The 19,753-nt window shown below is 48.0% G+C and overlaps 1 protein-coding gene across 1 annotated transcript in view; it reads left to right on the forward strand.

The window, feature by feature from the left end:
• Positions 1-19,753, forward strand: part of ATRNL1 (attractin like 1) — a 208,001-nt gene that overhangs the window by 57,884 nt on the left and 130,364 nt on the right. The window contains exons 11-19 of the mRNA XM_053450329.1: positions 4,460-4,544; positions 5,725-5,936; positions 6,370-6,488; positions 7,605-7,737; positions 8,877-9,058; positions 12,368-12,581; positions 14,188-14,376; positions 15,967-16,185; positions 17,580-17,717. Coding sequence (XP_053306304.1) covers positions 4,460-4,544; positions 5,725-5,936; positions 6,370-6,488; positions 7,605-7,737; positions 8,877-9,058; positions 12,368-12,581; positions 14,188-14,376; positions 15,967-16,185; positions 17,580-17,717 — 1,491 coding nt within the window. The remainder of the gene's footprint in view (positions 1-4,459; positions 4,545-5,724; positions 5,937-6,369; positions 6,489-7,604; positions 7,738-8,876; positions 9,059-12,367; positions 12,582-14,187; positions 14,377-15,966; positions 16,186-17,579; positions 17,718-19,753) is intronic.

A 19,753-nucleotide genomic window follows, 5' to 3' on the forward strand; every position in this document is an offset into this window, starting at 1 on the left:
CCCCCTGACCAGTCACATTTTCCATAATGACCGTTATCAGACCCCTTCTGGGAATGGATACGAGGGAGGTTTGCAGTAATTCCCCCCCCCCCCAGATTCCTTGATCCTCTGTTGGCTGCTTTGCTCACCCGCCGGCCCCCGCGTGCCGGAGACGATTTCGTTGTTCATGCCGGGGAGAGGCCGGTTCTCTTTGGCTCTGGTACTCTGTGATTAATGCTGAAAGTGACCTTCTTGCGCATGGCAGCAGAGCCTCTCCGCGCAGCGGGACTCGGATAGCGAAGGAGCAGCAGATGCCGATCGCAGGTGGACGGCGGCCGCTGCCAGAGAAACGCGGAGACGGGAGAGCAAGGTCAGAAAACCCAAGGAATACAGCGTGGGAACGAGGAATTATTTATACCCCGGGAAATAAATGGCACCGAAAACCGGACACAAAAAGAATCTGCCTCCCCGGTCTGAGCTCTCACTGATTAAACGCCCCAAACCATAACCAAACCTCTAGGTATCTATTTGGTGCTGCTATGGCAACAGAGCTTTACACCATATCCTTGCTTTGCCCTTGTGTGCAATATGAATTTGAGCAGCCTCTCAGCAGAGGTGGTAATACATTTCCCATTTCAGTCTGTATGTTTCTTGTGTGATATTTCAGCGCTGACGGACGCTGTTATAAAGCAGACACGGAATAAGCCGAGTCCCTGTCGGTTTGCATCGATGGGTTAATTGGTGGCGCGGACCTGATGCCCCAAACATGTAGAAGTGACTGCCGGGGTGAGACGCTGATCCGCGAGACGCGGCGGGGAGAATCGACTTCTTTCTGTGTTACAAAGCATCCCATCCCAGGCTTCATTACCTGCGTCTCGTGCCGCCTGGAGCCGTCGCCCGCTTCGTATTCACGGCCCGGAAGATCAGGGGCGAGGTTTCTGAAAAGGCTTTTCCCATGTTTTTCTCTTTTTTCGCAGATTTCTTTTTGTTCTGTCGTCGCGTCTCCTCGCCCCGGTCCTTCTGCGGGAAACGCACTCGCCGGGCCAGCGAAATAAATCCGCAGATCGGTAAAAGCGTTGGGCCGACCTCCGGACACCGCGGCATAAAAACCTCTTATATCACGTTTTACGCTGATTACGGAGCCGGCGTTTGTGGCGAGTGAAATATTTCCACCGGCCAAGTATTCTCCGTGGAGTAAAGCGAGTTCTGGGAGGACGTCTGCTGATGTTTAATGACATTCGGTGGATCAAGAAGAGCCGAGTTCAGAGGAGATCATAGTCCTGTCCCAAGATCCACGCGAACCCAGATCCATCCCACGATCCACGCGAACCCAGATCCATCCCAAGATCCACGCGAACCCAGATCCATCCCACGATCCACGCAAACCCAGATCCATCCCAAGATCCACGCGAACCCAGATCCATCCCACGATCCACGCGAACCCAGATCCATCCCAAGCGTTGGTTCTCTACGGGCCGAGTGGGATCTTCGTTATCTGCCGTCAAATTCTACGCTTCCAGAGTATTTACAGTTTAAATATTCACTGAGTACCCACTCAGGGTGCCAAACGCTCTGGAGGCCTCCAAAAAGTTGGGTCAACGTTGAAGATCGTTCCGATTCCACCATCGACATCGGCCTCCCAGCCAACAAGCTCCAAGACGCCTCGCCGACAAGTCGAGGTCTGACCACCTCTGCTGGGATGCCAGTGATGTTCAGGCTCTAGACTTTGGGGGGGCTCCACCGGATCAAGTGGTAATGGAGGGGGTGCTATAAACCGGTTTGGGGAGGGAGCAATAAGGCATCCTTGTGTCCCCCCCCTGCCGGTCTGCGCATGTCCTGGGGTCCAATAGACAGCAAGAGATGAGATTCCCCCGCGGACAGGAGCTTCGTTTGCTGATTTCTTCTTTCATTTTCTGAAGGCCAAGTTCACCTTGCGGCCCTCGCTGCTAAGTATCTGAGACAGGCGGCCCATTACCTCCCCCGCTCAGGTAACGCTCGGATCTCGCTCCCCGGAGCGACGCTTTACGCGGGCCATTTCTTCAAAGAACGTTATTTCGCTTTTATGAGAAAATGTATTTTTTACTGGTTTTAAATAAACCAATACGTCGCGCTCCGGGGCGGACGCTGGAAATATAACGGCCCCCGACCCGCCGCAGCCTCTCAGAGTTAATTTACTGCCGCCAGGAAGCGAGGATCTTATTTTCTGGTGCAAAGTTCTAGGATTTGGTGCTGTCGCCATAGAAACCAATGTTTTCTGCCTCATGTATTATTATTAATGGAGACGCTCTCTTTTGTCTTTATGAGGACGGCGCTCAATTATTTAATGGCGCAGCGGCACCCGGGGTCATGGAAGCCGCTTGGATCTGGAGGGACCTGCGGGAGGTCCGACCCGACTAGGCTCAGCCGACTAGCCGCTGGACGGTCTGAGTGCCGCCCTGGGCCCCGCGTCCCTGAGGGCCCCACGTTCCTGAGGGCCCCCGCGTTCCTGAGGGCCCCGTGTTCCTGAGGGCCCCCGTGTTCCTGAGGGCCCCGCGTTCCTGAGGGCCCCGTGTTCCTGAGGGCCCCACGTTCCTGAGGGCCCCGTGTTCCTGAGGGCCCCCGCGTTCCTGAGGGCCCCGTGTTCCTGAGGGCCCCCGTGTTCCTGAGGGCCCCGCGTTCCTGAGGGCCCCACGTTCCTGAGGGCCCCACGTTCCTGAGGGCCCCTATGGTTTCAAGTTGGGAAGAAAGCAGTTTGTTATTTGGGGACGGGCTCCTTCCGCCGTCACCGTGAGAAGATGTCGAGCTCTTGCGGTCTCGTGTTTCTCTCGCTGCAGTTCCGTGGCATCCGCTGGGGAGCGGTGCCACGTCTGGAATACTGCACCACGAGCAGAAGACATCTTTCTCGCCCGGTGGGATTGATTCCATCTGGGGGGATTTTTTCCTCTCGCCGGCTGGAAGTTATTGAGGGGAAGAGATAAACGTCCGTTCCGAATATTGATATATTTTTCTATTCCGCGTTCGGTTGAAGAGCTGCCAGTTTGATAAATAACACGAGCGGCCGAAGAATGATTACATTATTACATCTCCGTCTGCGGGGCGGATTCTCTTATCTCAAAACTTGATTTTAATAATAGTTTTACCTTTATAGATAATTTTCCACTCGTATCGCGACCCCGTTCTGTGGATTAAAGTATCTCGGGGTCTGATTTATTTTACGTTTCTTTTTCCGTCGGGTTATTTCAGGATATCCTAAAAATAAAAGCATGGATTATCTTTCATAAAATGCAAGGAATGGGGGGATCGGGAAAGCACCCCGTCGCTTTTGGGGAAATTAAAGGATTATTAACATTTTAAAAAATTGGGATATTTCTCTATTGGTCACTTAGACATTAAAAATGAAAAACATTTGGCTTCATGTAAAGTCCCCAAGAGACAAATCTAAAATTAAATATTATTTACACAACCGTTCAAAAGTTTGGGGTCACTTAGAAATGCCCTTGTTTTTGAAAGAAAATAACATGAAATGGATCAGAAATCCAGCGCAGACGGGGTTAATGCTGTAAATGACTATTGTAGCTGGAAACGATTTTTTAATGGAATCTCTTCATAGGCGTACAGAGGCCCTTTATCACTCCCATCACTCCTGTGCTCCAATGGCCCTTTATCACTCCCATCACTCCTGTGTCCCAATGGCCCTTTATCACTCCCATCACTCCTGTATTCCAATGGCCCTTTATCACTCCCATCACTCCTGTGCTTCAATGGCCCTTTATCACTCCCATCACTCCTGTCTTCCAATGGCCCTTTATCACTCCCATCACTCCTGTGTTCCAGTGGCCCTTTATCACTCCCATCACTCCTGTGTTCCAATGGCCCTTTATCACTCCCATCACTCCTGTGTTCCAATGGCCCTTTATCACTCCCATCACTCCTGTGTTCCGATGGCCCTTTATCACTCCCATCACTCCTGTGTTCCAATGGCCCTTTATCACTCCCATCACAGCCAGAAATTTCCTTGTCTTCCATGAAAACAGCTGAGTGACCCCAAACTTTTGAACTGCCTGTTTATGTATCACCCGCTGTGATTAATAGTTAACGATCTAATTACTGTATTAGTATGATATATGACAGAATACCGTCTCATGGGCAGTTAGATAGGGGCCATATAATCAATAGTAGATATAGGCTCTCTGGGACCCCTAAGCACTTGGACGCAAGCAAATACACACTCGCCGCACACAAATATGTCTGCTGGCCGTTTCAGTTCTTGGCTCTTCCCTGCACAAAGCAAGAGATGTGACGGCAGGGATATGCCGAGCGCTGTGTCCCGGACGCACTAGAGACACATCATGCATTACTGGAGACCCCTAGGCATGGATCATATTCACTGCATACAAAATAACCCCTGCCTGGTTTAGCTCACATTACAAAAAAATGCCTACTTGACCACAGGTGTAACTCTCTTGCTGGGTTGATGCTAAACAGTCTCCTTTTCTTGCAGCGTGCGATGAATGGAAGGTTCTGCAGAAGCCCAATCTCCACCGTGACGTCAACCGCTTCGGGCACTCGGCCGTCGTCAGCAACGGGTAACGAGCTTCCTCTCTGATAATATTTAAAAGGCCTTTACTACAAAAATAATAATAATAATAATAAAAAACATGTAAATAAGTCAACAATTACTAAAATGATTGCTCCCTTTACCGTGGGAATTTGCTTTCTAAAATATTGCTTTCTGAAAGGGTTAAATGTCTCCTGTAGTGATTTTTCATCTACATAAACATAATGAGGGTAATTTTATTAAAGTCAAACCGACATGGCCATTTTTTTGTAAGAAAGCTTGAATTACCATCTTAGTACTGCCTTTTATTTATTTGTCGCTGACAGGTACTGTAGCGCTGTATAACGAGACTTATACCTACGGGACTGACGTTTAAACGCGGTGATCGGGTCAGATAAGGGATATTCATGCGGCTGATAATATAACAAAAAAAGTCATTCGCAGAACCAGCCCAAAAAACGCCATTTACGTTTAAGACACATTCTTACGACCCCCCGACCCCTGCCTTATGGCTAAATAATCAGAACATTTAATAAATATAATAGTTAATAATAATAAAATAATAAAGTATAATAATAATGATCATAATAATAATAAAGTATAACAATAATAATATAATAAAGTAATAAAGAATAATAATAATAATAATAATAATAAATAATAAGAGTAATAATAAGAGTAATAATAGTAATACTATAATAAAGTAAGAAAGAAAAATATAATAATAATAATAATACTAAAGTAATACAAAATATTAATAATAATAATAGTAATAATATAATAAAGTAGTAAGGTATAATAATAATAATAAAGTAATAAAGAATAATAATAGTAATAATATAAAGTATAATAATAATAAATAATAGTAATAATATAATAAAGTAATAAAGTATAATAATAATAATAAATAATAGTAATAATATAATAAAGTAATAAAGAATAATAATAGTAATAATATAATAAAGTATAATAATAATAAATAATAGTAATAAAGTAATAAAGTATAATAATAAACTATTGGATTTACGCTGTTATTGGTGCCCCTGTCCCGTGATTGGTGCCCCTGTCCCGTGATTGGTGCCCCTGTCCCGTGATTGGTGCCCCTGTCCCGTGATTGGTGCCCCTGTCCCGTGTTCGATGTGTCTCCCCAGCGTTTTCTTGCTACATCGTATCCGGTCCCCGCTTTCATTTCTTTGCTGTACCTGCAGGTCCATGTTTATATTTGGGGGCTTTTCCAGCGTCCTCCTTAATGACATTTTGGTGTATAAGCCCCCGAGCTGCGAGGCTTTCCGCGGCGAGGATCTCTGCACGAACGCCATGCGCGGAATCAGCTGCGCGTGGGACAGGGACCACTGCGTGTCGTGGGAGACGGCGCGAGCCAACGGCAAGTCCTTCCAAGCCCGCTGCCCCGCCAAATCAGGTGAGGGGGTAACTCTCGGGGCCGGCGCCAGAACCCAGAAAAATATGAAAATTACTAATTTATTGAAAAATGTATTTTATACATGAGGAGACCCCTAATGCATAGAACCTTATGTCCGGCAGACTGGGGTTATATCTGTACCTATAGCACCCCCTTTAAAAGGAACCCCGTAAAACATACGCATTCTGGGACGTTCATTGTATTAAAAATAACTAAAAAGGCTGAAATTCCTGAAAAAATAATGTTAATACAGTAAGTGGGTCGGTATCCACAGCATACTTCTGGGGTTCTGGCGAGCCTCGTCCGTCTCCCGGATAGAAGCCGTACGTTTTATACATGGGGTAGCGAGTCAGCTCGGGGTTTATAGTCAGGTGTAGAGAGTCAGCTGTCTGTCTGCGCCGTCTAAACGCTCCGCTCTTACCCCGCGTCGCAGCCGCGTCGGACGACAGATGCTACAAGAACACGGACTGCGCCAGCTGCACGGCGAATACCAACGGCTGCCAGTGGTGCGACGATAAGAAGTGCGTGTCGCTGAACAGCAACTGCAGCGTGGTGAGCCAATCAGATCGCTTCTTTTGGGGGGGGGTATTTCACGAATCAGGCTGGTTCCGGGGCACTTGGCGGTTACCGTCATCAATGCGTCCCGATTACGGATAATAATGTTCCCTTTGGACCCGCTTGTTATGTTGTCTCCATTTGAAATGCTAGTTGCCCCTGAAAAAAACCTGAAAAGACAGGAAAATATCATTTTAAGCCCTAACAGACTCTCAAATGTTTTTGCAAAGGGTTAAATTAATGGTATTATGCATCAAAAATACCACCTTCTTTTAAACTCTAGAAACAGAAGAATTTTAACCCATTGGACCCTCCATCCTGCTGCCCCCCATAAATGCATTAATATAATAGTAATAATAATAATAATGGAACCCGGTTGCACATCAATTAAAACATTTTACTATCAGGTGGATGTTCTTTGGAAAGAGAGACCTCTGAGGTCTCGCGAGTAGACAGGGGCAGCGTATGCCGATCTGCCGCAAAAAAACTATTCTATGTGGTAACATCCATGTTTGTGACTAGAAAGGGTTAAGTTCTTTGTCCGTATGAGAGGGTTTTTGGTTCTCTTTAATAATGTACGGAGGTTTCCGGGTCCGTTGAGTTTTGTGACATTTGGACGGTCTCTGAGCGCACGGCCGCGGCTGACATTTTGATTCATTAACTAGAAGGGGATTATAGAACGAAGTGGAGGATCCTCGGCGAAGGTTTAAATCACACAGGAGCTCCATAAGACCTTTAAGAGACGGCGCATGGGGATGCCGCGGTCGTATGACATCATGATGATGCCATCTGTGGGGGGGGCAGCAGAGGACGCTGCCATGGGTCGGACCTCCGCCGGTCACTGCGAGGAGCTTGATTCACTAAGTTCATTTATTAACTAAAAATAATGTTTTATGAGGTTATCGTTATTATTTAGGGGATATTTTACGTGTCAAACACACAGAGCCAATCACCTTTCACCAAAGGGGAGGAGCTACGTGATTGTGAGCAGTAACTGTTTTAATCCGTAATGTTGTTACGCGGGCATCGGAATAGCGCTGTGACGCGCAGCGTTGGGTTAAAGCCAACGATCCGCTTTCATTGGAACTTTTCCGGGTTTTTTTTGTGTTTCAGTCGGTGAAAAACTACACGAAATGCTACATCCGCAACGAGCAGATCTGCAACAAACTGACGAGCTGTAAGAGCTGCTCCCTGAATCTGAACTGTCAGTGGGACCAGAGGCAGCAGGAGTGCCAAGCGCTGCCAGGTGAGCGGGATCCGCGCCCAACGGAGGGCCGGACGGGGGCCCATCGGAGCCGCCAGCGACCACCTGACCATTATAATGCAAATGTGGGAAATGTCATCTGATTGCCATAGCAGTTAATGGAATGGTCCAATCAGCATAGGGGTGTAGCCCCCGGTGGCCCCCGTCTAGTCGCCCGTTTCTCCTGCTGTAACGACTCAAACCTTAATCAGTCGTTGGTCTCGTCTTAGATTCAGGAGCCGTATGTCTATCCCATGCATGTTTAATACCCTCACTGTATTACCCTCTACCACCTCTGCAGGGAGGCTGTTCCACTTATCTACCACCCTCTCAGTAAAGTAAAACTTCCTTCCATTTGTTGCTATTATGATAAGATCACTTTTCTAACCTGGCATTGGGATCACTTTTTTTTATAAGTCACCCCTCCATGTCTAGGTTATTTTACCGGCATGCACCGGATCACTGGTTACTGGACTTGTGCATTTGGATTCGTATAAAACCTTAACTTTAACAAAATTTGTTAATTTCATTAACTCATAAGAACGTCCAAAAATGAGGAAGAGGCCCCAAGAAAACTAGCGAAAAAAATGAGAAAGCTCAGAAACGTCATTTGAATTTTGTTGTCCAATCGACCAAAAAACGAAACAAAAAATACGTCCCAAGTCGCTTTTGGTACCAATTTATCCAGAAAGTAGAAACCACAGGAGGAGAATTTATTGGAATCTCTGGTTTAGGGAGAATTTATTCTCTTTTAAGGCTAAACTGAATGGACCATGAATGTCCCCTCTTTGTGTGATCCCGTTGTACAGCGCTGCAGAATATGATGGCGCTATATAAACCGATAAATGAATAGAATAGGAGCTTCTTCGTCAGTGAAGGGAATTTCTGACATTTAGAATTCAGACTTCTTGCCTTTTATTTTTTTGCATTGCTGATTGCAGACTGTCAGGTCTCCGAGCTGCGCAGGATCAGGGATTTTATATGTGAGATTTCACTTTAAGGGGAAAGTCTTCTTCTCCCTAAATAAATGGCTATTAGTTCAGTTTTCTGCCCAAATAAGCGCAGCGCTGTCTTGTTTTTTACTGCTTTTTGATCCCCCTTATAATCCGCGTGCCGCTATCCCCTTCTGTTCCTCGTTGCAGCTCACCTGTGCGGGGAGGGCTGGACGCACGTGGGGGACGCCTGTCTGCGCATCAACTCGAGCCGGGACAGCTACGACAACGCCAGGGTTTACTGCCACAACCTCAGCGGCAGCCTGGCCTCCCTGACGACCCCCAAGGAGGTGGATTTTGTTCTGGATGAGATGCAGAAATACACGGTCCAGGTAAAACCCGCAATCAAATATATCGGAGTTCTGCCCGCCTCGTGCCGGCCTCCGTATCGCATCGTCTGAAAAAATCTTTACTTTTTTATTTGCTACAAAGTATCTTCTCGTATTCTTCTGTGTCGCACACAAAGTACCGGGGGTCTCACGCGCTGCTGGGTGTATTATGTAAGCGTTGTTGAAATGTTTGGGGGTAATCGCGTTGCTAGGAAAATGTTTGTCGGTGTCTGTCTGCTCGTTTATCTATCTTAGTAAATAACAATTAACAATGTAAGGTATTAACCCCTTAAGGACAATGGGCGGTCCCTAAACCCATTGAAAACAAGGCATTTTGAGCCGGTACATGTACGGGCTATGTCATTAAGGGGTTAAAATGAAAAGGAGGTCCCCAGGACCCCCCCATTAACCAAGAGAAGGGGTGGGAATCACTTTCAATTCAACATGCATGCCCTCGCCTGCAAATCACAAAAAAGAACGTTGCAAACAACTCGCATATTAGTGAATCAACGCGTTTTGTAAGCGTTATTGTCAGAGGACGGGCAACATCAGTCATTAACCCTTTACTACACTGATGACTCGACTTACTACTGAATAGACCTCCTTGGTAGGTGCAAGGAGGCTCGCACTGGCCCCTGGCGTCTATACTCACATGATCTGTCGCTCCACTGGCTGGATACGCCGGCCACTCGCTCTGCTAGGCCTCGTTTATATCATCAGGCGCTGCCGGCTTTAAATTGCCAGGGCCGCCTTGTCATCCCCAGTCCAGTCCTACATGCAAGGTGGTGGCTGCAAAAACCACGTTAAGTCTGACTTTGAGGACGATTTATTGAGAAACAAACCGTGCGACTCCCCCCTGAACCTGGCCGATCAGATGAACAGAAACCGTTTGCTTTGGGGATCAATTTGCGCTTTAAACATTTTCCGCGTCGGATTCCACGCTGGATTCTGTCGCTGCCGCCGTGTTATAGAAGGACTCCAGAATACGGCACCCTGCACTCTACAGAGGAGATAATACAAGCGTCGCAGATTTCACGGAGGTTTCTGACTCTTTAAAGGTGCTGTTCCACCGAGCGGCCCATTTTATTCCCCCCCTAGAACCCCCTGGGACTTCAAAACTGCATTCAAATCTCTATTAAGATACTAGAGCTGCTTAGCAATAGACTCTTGTCATTGTTCAAAAGCTCCTTTATTTATTACATCACAGCGATCTCATCGTCTACAACTCCCAGCCCCCTTTAAACTAACGGACCTTCCAGCAGACGATTCTTCTGTAATGTCGGAGAGCGACATTGTTTTAAAACAGGAATCCGGTTATTTAACCCGGAAGAAGCCGTATATAATAACTTAAGGGTTTATGAAAGTTGGGAACGAACATCCAGGAGGAACGGCAGCTTTAAATAAATGGCTACCAAGTTAAAAAGCCCCGTTTAGTGAGCTGCCAGAGCGAGCTAATGAAACGGAGCAGTGATTTATACGGCGCTGTCTGCGAGAAGCCTCCAGGTAGAAAGTCATTCCTCTTCCCTCCCGCCTGGCTGTCCGGTCCCATCGAGTCTCTGTAAGTCACGGAGATTTCTCTTCTTCCTGCCGCTTCCCGTCTCTCCGTCTACATTAACCATCCGCTCTAATCAAGTTCTCTAACGCTCGAGACGCTTTCTGCTACCGGTTCCTGATACTGATTATAAGAAACAAAGAAGCAGCGATGTATCTGAGAAGGAACTCATAATATTCATTGCTAATAGTGGTTAGATAAGTGGAACAGCCTCCCAGCAGAAGTGGTAGAGGATAACACAGTGAGGGTATTAAACATGCATGGGATAGACATACGGATCCTGAATCTAAGACGAGACCAACGACTGATGAAGGTTTGAGTCTTTACGGCACGGACCGGATGAGACGGACGGCTCTGATTCGCAGTTTGCGTGTTTTTGAGGCTGTCGGGCCGGCACTGAAGGAGTTAAACCCGTCGGCCTTTTGTTTCGGAGAGACGCCGTCTCCAATATCTTGTTCAATCTGTCGGCATAAATAATTCACCTTTATCGGCTGTTATCATTCTGGACGCCCCCCTGGCCCGAGGAGCTGTGAATGCGGAGGACTCGGCAGATTCACGACGAGATGGCAGCGGCCGCAATAAACCCTTTATAACGGCAACAGACGGACAGACGGAGCCTCAGAGACATACCGGGGAGGAAAAATGTCATATAGAGACCCCGGCCGGGCAGACGGAATTCTATATAACCGCGTCCGGAGTATAACATCATGATACAGGCGCAGGCAGAGGATAAACCACCGGCCCCCGTGTCCCCCGGCACCTATCTGTGAGTGCACCTCGCACGTCTCACGAGTGAGCACCGGGGGCCACGCAGGAACTCGTCTGCTGGTCTCTTCATACAGCTGTGCAGCGGGTGGCCCGGCGGCTGGCGATTACACCTAAATGCAGCTTATAGACGGACAGGCGGGCGAGGAGAGAGGGGCCGCCCGAGACGGCTGGGAAAGTCAGCGCAGTGCAGAAAAACTAAAAAGAGATCAATAAATATACACTATATAGAGATACATACAGAATATACACTGTATACAGTACACACACACATATATATATATTAATCCCAGCCGTAACCTCCTGATCAAAGGGATTCTTCTAATGGGGGCATTTGTTTTTTTTTTCTTTTATTTATTAACCCCCCCCCCGTTACGCTGTATGTGGGAGCCGCCATCTTGCTGCCCCGTCGCGGGGTTAAATCGCCCGTCGCCCTGAGATATCTGTGATAATAGCGTTACGGGGGGACCTGCGCGGCTGGAAACAATCTCTAGCGCTAGAGACTCATGCGCCGTCCGCTAAAACAACGCGGGGAGAGAACAGGAAGCGGCTTCCAACTTCCTGCTCGGGCTGACAGGAGGATTCCGAGGCCGTCTGCACTGAGGGATTGTGGGAAACCAAGGGGAATTTGCATTACAGGATCCCAGCTGGGCATTTGGGGATAAAATAAGTAATTGTATTATTGTAGGTTTTTCTGGAATGGCTCCTTTATGATATTGTAGCCGGGGTCTGATAACTTTTCCCCAGAATGCGACTCACCTCTCCTGATACAAACCGTAAAGAGATTAGCCAGATGGCGTCTGATTTGCATTCAGCCTTGGCAGAAGAGCTTACGCTCTGTGTAAGCCGTAACATAATTCATTTATATGTATAGGTTTTTGTTACAGGATTGTTACATTCTCTCCGCTGTTTGTTAAATGCTGCTAACCCTTTTCTTTTTATTTATTTAGAAATCAGGTAATTTATCTAATCCTTGTTTTTTTGCCCCGTTTCAGAAGCTGTCACCCTGGGTGGGCTTGCGTAAAATCAACATCTCGTACTGGGGTTGGGAGGACATGTGCCCGTTTACCAACACCACCCTGCAGTGGCTTCCAGGAGAGCCCAGCGACTCGGGATTCTGCGCCAACTTAGAGCGAGCCGAGGTGGCCGGACTGAAAGCCAACCCCTGCACGGCCCTGACGGACGGCCTAGTGTGCGAGAAGCCGGTCGGTGAGTGGAGATCCCGCGTCTTCCGTTATACCGGCCGCCTGTTTGTAGGAATATAAAGAAAGCAGAGCGCGGGGCTGGACGGAGGGAGGACTCCTGACGCCGTTTAGTTATCTGCCCCGCTGCCCATATTAACCTCACGGCTTTTATTGAAACAGTCGTTGGTCTCGTCTTAGATTCAGGAGCCGTATGTCTATCCCATGCATGTTTAATACCCTCACTGTATTACCCTCTACCACCTCTGCTGGGAGGCCGTTCCACTTATCTACTACTCTCTCAGTAAAGTTCCTTCCGTTCCATCTCCGTCTCTGACTCTCTAGTGTTAGATTCCGGTCTCTTGTTGTAATTTTTCTCCTCTTCTGAAATAAATTCTCTCCCGTCCGCCGTCTCTTTTATCTCGTAGAGGGGACGCTGTCACTTAGTACCATCTTATTCATTAATCAGCGAAGCAGCGTTAGTTTTTCCGTCTCTGATCCTTTCCTAATCACATCGAGTCCCGTCGGAGCGTCGGGTACTTGGCATGTATGTAAGAAGAGCGCATGGGCATCACCCAGTCTAATCCATCGTCCTGAGCGACACAGACCGGGGGTCCTGCTGGTGACGGGGAAAGAGGGGCTTTCGTTGCGTATTGAATAGCGATAAGCAGGCTGGAATGGGATGCAGTATTAGACCCTGCCGGCAGATCGGCCCCCGGCGGCCCCCGTCTAGTTGCCCGTTTCTCCTGCTGTAACGACTCAAACCTTAATCAGTCGTTGGTCTCGGCTTAGATTCAGGAGCCGTATGTCTATCCCATGCATGTTTAATACCCGCACTGTATTACCCTCTACCACCTCTGCTGGGAGGCTGTTCCACTTATCTACCACCCTCTCAGTAAAGTACAATTTCCTTAAAATACATCTCAGCGGAATATGAGAAACCATGATTTTTTCCTTGAGGTTACTGCTCTGCGGGTTTGTGCAGCAGGTTCACGTTTGGCCGTGTTATTTGGCGTGTGTATGATTTGTGGACAGAGACGTATAGGCGGAACGTGGCACGGAATATTAATCGGGGCCCGAGATCTCTATCTCACTCACATTAAGCAGATCGGATCAGCTAATCAGAGAATGGACAAGCGTCGCCCTGTCATGGACTCTCAATCCGGACGCCATTATTCCCGTAATGCGTGTCTGTAACTGGATTATCCCGCGGGGGGGGGGGTAATGGTATTACTGGGACTCGGCTCTGGGAAGCAGCGCTTAATAAACTGGAAGTCGAGGTCCTCATCTTGCTGCTCGTCGCTTGAGGAATGTTTGCATAAAATGTTATTATTATTATTATTATTAATGTTTTTATTGTAACATTGTATTATGTCCGTTTAACTTCTATCAAGTGTCCTTATTTAGTCTGTCCAGACCCTCTTTGGTCGCAAATCCCTGATGCCCCTCTATCCTCTCTCGATGCCCTTTTTCCTCCCCTGATGCCCCACTTTTGTAGATGGGGTAAGCGCGTTGTGGTGGTTTATGTGGAGGGTATTTCTCGGGGGTAGATGTGTGTTGGGGGTGTTTGGGGTACATTCTGTTCATGTGACGTGTAACCCGCACTCGTATGTTTTTCTGTCCCGTGTTTGCAGTGAGTCCGAACCAGAACGCCCGTCCGTGTAAAATGCCGTGTTCCCTGCGAACCTCGTGTTCCAACTGCACCAGCAACGGCATGGAGTGCATGTGGTGCAGCAACGCCAAGCGCTGCGTGGACTCCAACGCGTACATCATCTCCTTCCCGTACGGACAGTGCCTCGAGTGGCAAACCAACACCTGCTCCCGTGAGTACCGCGCTGTAAAAACGCCATCTGCCCCGGGGGCACGAGCAGAACGGATCGCGCGGCCCGGGGGCTTTTGGGTTCATCAAAACGCGGCGTTTAGTCTAAAATTATACGAGAGGCCTTTCGGACGCTCTGCCGGTGGACGGGGATTTAATCGAAATGCTGGGAGACATTCGCTGGGCGTCTCTTTTGTTTAACGCTCGGGTTTTATGCTCTCCAGCAGATGGTAAATGGAGGCTTCATCTCCTCCAAACAAATTGGCGGCTGGCGAGAGCGGAGGTGGCATCAGGTGGCAGGAAACATTTCGAGTTAAAATGAGCCGGCGCGTTCCCGATTATCTTCGGTCACCTGACCACGGAGCGGTCACACGTTGGGATCGCGAGCCGGCGCTCAGGTGCCGCTAAATCTCCTTTTCGTTATACTTTGCATTCAGGCCGCCGCGGCGCTCCGATAAATCATTTTCCGCCTCTTGACCCCTTGTTGATAAACCCACCGACACGGAACGTGGCCTCCCCGGGGACGACGTCTTCCAGACCTGCGCGGGTTAACGATGGCGCCGGCCGGTGAAAATAAATCTACCAATAAATTGATAAAAATTGAATAAAATAGATTTAGAAGCAAAGGATGAGCTGCCATTGGCTGCCGGTGTTTGTTTGTTAAACGGGACGGGGTTTGGCGGGCGCTCGGCGCCGCGCGGTTACGGCCTTCGGAGACGGCGAGCAAAGAAATCACGTTTTCAGAAGAGACCCCAAAATAATGAAATAAAAGTCTCCGGAGTTCAGGATCGTTAAGATGAATCCGCCATTCCTCGCGGTAATTCCACGCGGCATTAAGATTTACGGCGGTTGCCGGCGGTGATTACGCGCCCCGTAAAATTAAAGGCGTCGGGTCGGACAGACCTTGCCCCCCTCCCCCCCCGCCTTTTCTTTTATATCCCCGGCGGTCGCCGAAGTTCCCGACTAATTCAGTAATAATAACAGCGTTACCGAGCGTGGAGGGAGCCTAATGTTTCGAGACGGCGCCGCGCTCTGCCGGCAGGACAGCCGACGGTTGGTTTTCACACCTCGCGGAACTCGAAGGTTGGCCTGACCTTCCTCGGAGCTTCAAGTGACGGAAATCGCGGACGCTGCAACTCAATTACGGACCGAATTCAGGAAAACGTTGTACAGCGCCGCGGAGTATGATGGTGCTATATAAAACAATAAATAATAATAAAAATAACACGTTGTACAGCGCCGCGGAGTATGATGGCGATATATAAAACAATAAATAATAATAAAAATAATACGTTGTACAGCGCCGCGGAGTATGATGGCGATATATAAAACAATAATAAAAATAACACGTTGTACAGCGCCGCGGAGTATGATGGCGCTATATAAAACAATAAATAATAATAATTAAAATAACGCGTTGTACAGCGCCGCGGAGTATGATGGCGCTATATATAACAATAAATAATAATAATTAAAATAACACGTTGTACAGCGCCGCGGAGTATGATGGCGATATATAAAACAATAAATAATAATAATTAAAATAACGCACAGAATCTGTTTTCAGCTCCTTTCTTCTCGTTTCTTCCTTTAGCCCAGAATTGCTCGGGATTCCGGACATGCGCGCTCTGCCTGGAGCACCCCGGCTGCGGATGGTGTAACGACCCCAGTAACACAGGGAGGGGGCATTGCATGGAAGGGTCGTCCAGGGGTCCCATGAAAATCTTGGGGAAGCAAAGCAGCGAGATGGTTCTGGACACCGGCCTGTGCCCTCGGGAAAAGAATTACGAGTGGTCTTTCATCCACTGCCCAGGTGAGAGCCGCTTTCTGCAGATTAAAGGAGTTATATTTGTATAAACGACGTCGCGAGGAACCGTTTCCCGTCCGTTGGAATTCTTTATGGGATCAGGGCTGCCCTCGTTGGAAACCCAAGCATCGGCCACCGCGCGGCCTGTAATTTATATAAAAGCTGGGGGGTCTCTTTAAATGTTTGTGGTGTCTCTTTTGAAAATGCAGAATCCCCCCATTTGCCCCTTTAACCCCCCCAGCTATTATCTCTGGCCGCACATATCTCTTGCCGCGTGAAGGGCCTAGGGGCTCCGTGGGAGGCTGTGGTGTCCCTTTAAGGGTTGCCTGATTTCCACAATACCTGCCCCTTCCTTCTACCCCAATCCCCTGCCCTACGGCCTCCACTGAGACGCGGATCGCGCCAGGATGAGCCTTCGTTTTATCTTCTGCCGCTGACCTTTCAAAGCCCGGCTGTTGGCGAGAAATGTTATTAATCGCGGCTCGTCCGATGAGCCCCCCCGTCCCCGCGGGCCGCGTGATTCCCTACCTATTACAAGGAACTTATATGAAGAGGCATCACAGAGGTTGGGTTATCAGGTTTGCGCCAGACGGACAGCGGCGAGGTGTTTGTGGGGGGGTCTTATTTTTTTTGTTATTTTCCGCATTATTCTAGATATTTCTATTTTGTCATTTTGGGGAGGAATAAGGAATTGTTTAGCTCTGGAGTACAGAAGCTTAATGTATTTATCTTCCGAGATAATAATAATAATAATAATAATAATAATAATACTGCGTCTGTTTATCCGCTTGAAACGCCGGAAGAGTCATTCGGTTTTCACGCTCTTTTCTTGTGTTTTCCTCGGTTTAATCACGAAATAAAACGTGACTTAGTCCCAGATGTTACCCCGGCTCTTGCTCCGAATCTCATTTTGAAATGGATTGGGGCAGTTAGTAACCTCTGCCCTCAAGTGTGTTTTCATTTAAAGGGACGAATCGCTGTTTCGTTCGTACCGATGGCGTCGGGGGCATCAGGGATTTGGACAATTTAAGTGCCGGGTTTAATAATTTTTGTTGTTGTTGTTGCTGATATTGAGTGTGGGGATGGAGGCAGCCATATTGGAAGTTTTGGGATCCGCCCACCGCTTTCTCTCACGCTGTCGCTGCAGGTTTGGGTGTTTTAGAGTTCTAGTTTGCGAATAACTCCGTTTTGGGGCAGAAGAATCGCAGGTTTCCGGGTTTTTTGGAGCGCTGCTTTGGTTGTAGACGCTGCATTCCTATCGGTGTAAGAAAATCCATCACCTGCGTTAGAAACGATACCCCAGAAGTATGTGATTTTCTGTTAAAACCTCTGCCGTGTTATTTTGCATTTATTATTTTAAAATTTTTATCTTAATTTTGCCTTATTTTTCCTCGATACAGCGTGCCAGTGTAACGGTCACAGCACGTGCGTTAACGGCAACGTATGCGAGCAATGCAAGAACCTCACCACCGGAGAACATTGCGAGAACTGTATGGCTGGTTACCACGGCAACCCGACCAATGGGGGAGAATGCGAAGGTATGTAACGGCCCGTTAATAAAAGTAACTTTTTAGTAAACTGCGCGCCCGGAAACAATCTCTAGCGCTAGAGGCTCAATGCGGGGGGAGAGAACAGGAAGCGGCTTCCAACTTCCTGCTCGGGCTGACCAATGGGATTCCGATACCGTCTGTGCTGAGAGATCATGGGAAACGGGGGGACTTTGCTGGAAAATAGAAATAATAACGACACGAATGATACATTTTTACAGCGTGATATTAAGTTAAAGGAAAAACATCATCGCGTTCCATCAGCTGCAATCCAGTAAATGTGACTTTATCTGCAAATCAGTTATTGGCATTAAAAGAGTTAATTTGCAGAAATGCGACAACAATGGGCAAAAATCCCTTAATTTTATTATACACATAAAATTCCATCTATACTGACGGTCGCAGCCCCTTCCTTCCGGGCTTTTGCGGGGTGAATCCCGGGTGATCTGCTCCGCGGCGCCGCCGTCATACGCCAGCCCCGGGAGCTGAGAGATGAATACTCGCCCCCCGCTGACAGTCGCACGTTTTCTGCTGCTTTATGGCGCTTTAAATAATTCTTAATAGTTGCGTTATTTCCTGAAGTTGATGAAATGCTCTTCCCCCGCGAGCGGCACCCTCTCCGACAGCATGATCTACACACTGGGTTTTATTCTGTTGGGATACATTAGCCAACTAACCAAATACCGCGTCCGTGTCACCTTTACTAAATCACGCTGAGCGCCGTAATGGGGGGAATCAATTCCCGGGCCGGGAAATCCGTTTTACCTCCTATTTCCCCATCCGTAATTGGAGAAAAACGACAAACAGGCAATTTTTGACTATAAGCGTAATTTTTATTAAAGATTAAAAGAAAAAGAGAGATTCGTTGTGATTGTAGCGCCTTGGATCGCGTATTTAATGTCTTGGATCGGTTCTAACGGCCGACGGCTCCTGAATTTCAAAAGTTTCAGCTCTGAGTTTATTTGCTCATCAGAAACGCTTCTTTTTATCGCCGGTTCTAATGGCGTCGGGAGATTTAAAGGTCAGGAGAGTTTTTCTGAAGATCCCGAGTCTCTCTGCTTAATGCCGTTAGCAGAACGAGGTGGACGGGTGGGAGGGCGGACTGGGGGTTGAGCGTCTATCCAGGAACCTCCGCCAAGGTCTGCTTTTTGGGATGGATGAGGAGGTCTATGCTGCTTCCTTGGGTTTGGCGTCATGGCTTCCATCGCTTCTGCTTGAACACTAGAGAGGGTATAATGAGGATGAGAACCTCCACCTGCTGGTCCACCAAAGGTCTTTTTTGCCCCCTCGGCTGTACCCTTTAAACCTACACCGCTACCCCTCAGTGACCTCAGTGGAAGGAACCCATTGGCTGATGGAATTCAGTCGTTTTTGCTCAGAATCCTCTGGTTCCTCCGAGCTGAATCGTTAGCCAAATATATAAATGTGACAAATAATCTGATTTCGGCGTTACTGGCGTTTCTACCGCGATGACCTCTTGCATGGAGTATCGGCTCTCGTTAATGGAAGGCGTCCTCAGCTCGTTGGCCGCGTCGGTGGAAGAAGCCTTCTCCACGCGGACAAACCCTTAGCGAGCGAGAGACCCTTAAAGCCGTTGGTTACCGAGCCCCCGCGGACTCACTGACCGCTCGTGTATCGCGGTGTGGGATGGATTTATTGGGATTTCTCACCCTTATCCATCAGTAGCGGCCTCGGAGCCTCGAGGTGACGGGCGGCGAGTTTCTTTTTATTGAGCTTTGCGGGCAGCGATTTGTTTCGATGATTTGGGGGTCGTTCCCCGGTCGCCGTTTACTTAGCGATGGAGATTTACTTCGAGCTTTAAGTCTGCTGAACGATAAAAAAAATGATTGGGGGAATATTTCTTTTTCCGCATTAAATGAATATTAATTGCTGACATAGAACTTTCTTACCTCTGCCCTGAATGTCTCTGCTGGCCTTCGGGTCTCGCTCAGCGAAGCCCTTTTTACCCCCGGAGTTATTTTTGCGCATGTTCGAGTCACACAATCCGTTCAGCCGCATCCCCACCT

This window comes from Spea bombifrons, chromosome 11 (genome assembly GCF_027358695.1).
Source record: "Spea bombifrons isolate aSpeBom1 chromosome 11, aSpeBom1.2.pri, whole genome shotgun sequence".
Taxonomy (NCBI): Eukaryota; Metazoa; Chordata; class Amphibia; order Anura; family Pelobatidae; genus Spea; species Spea bombifrons.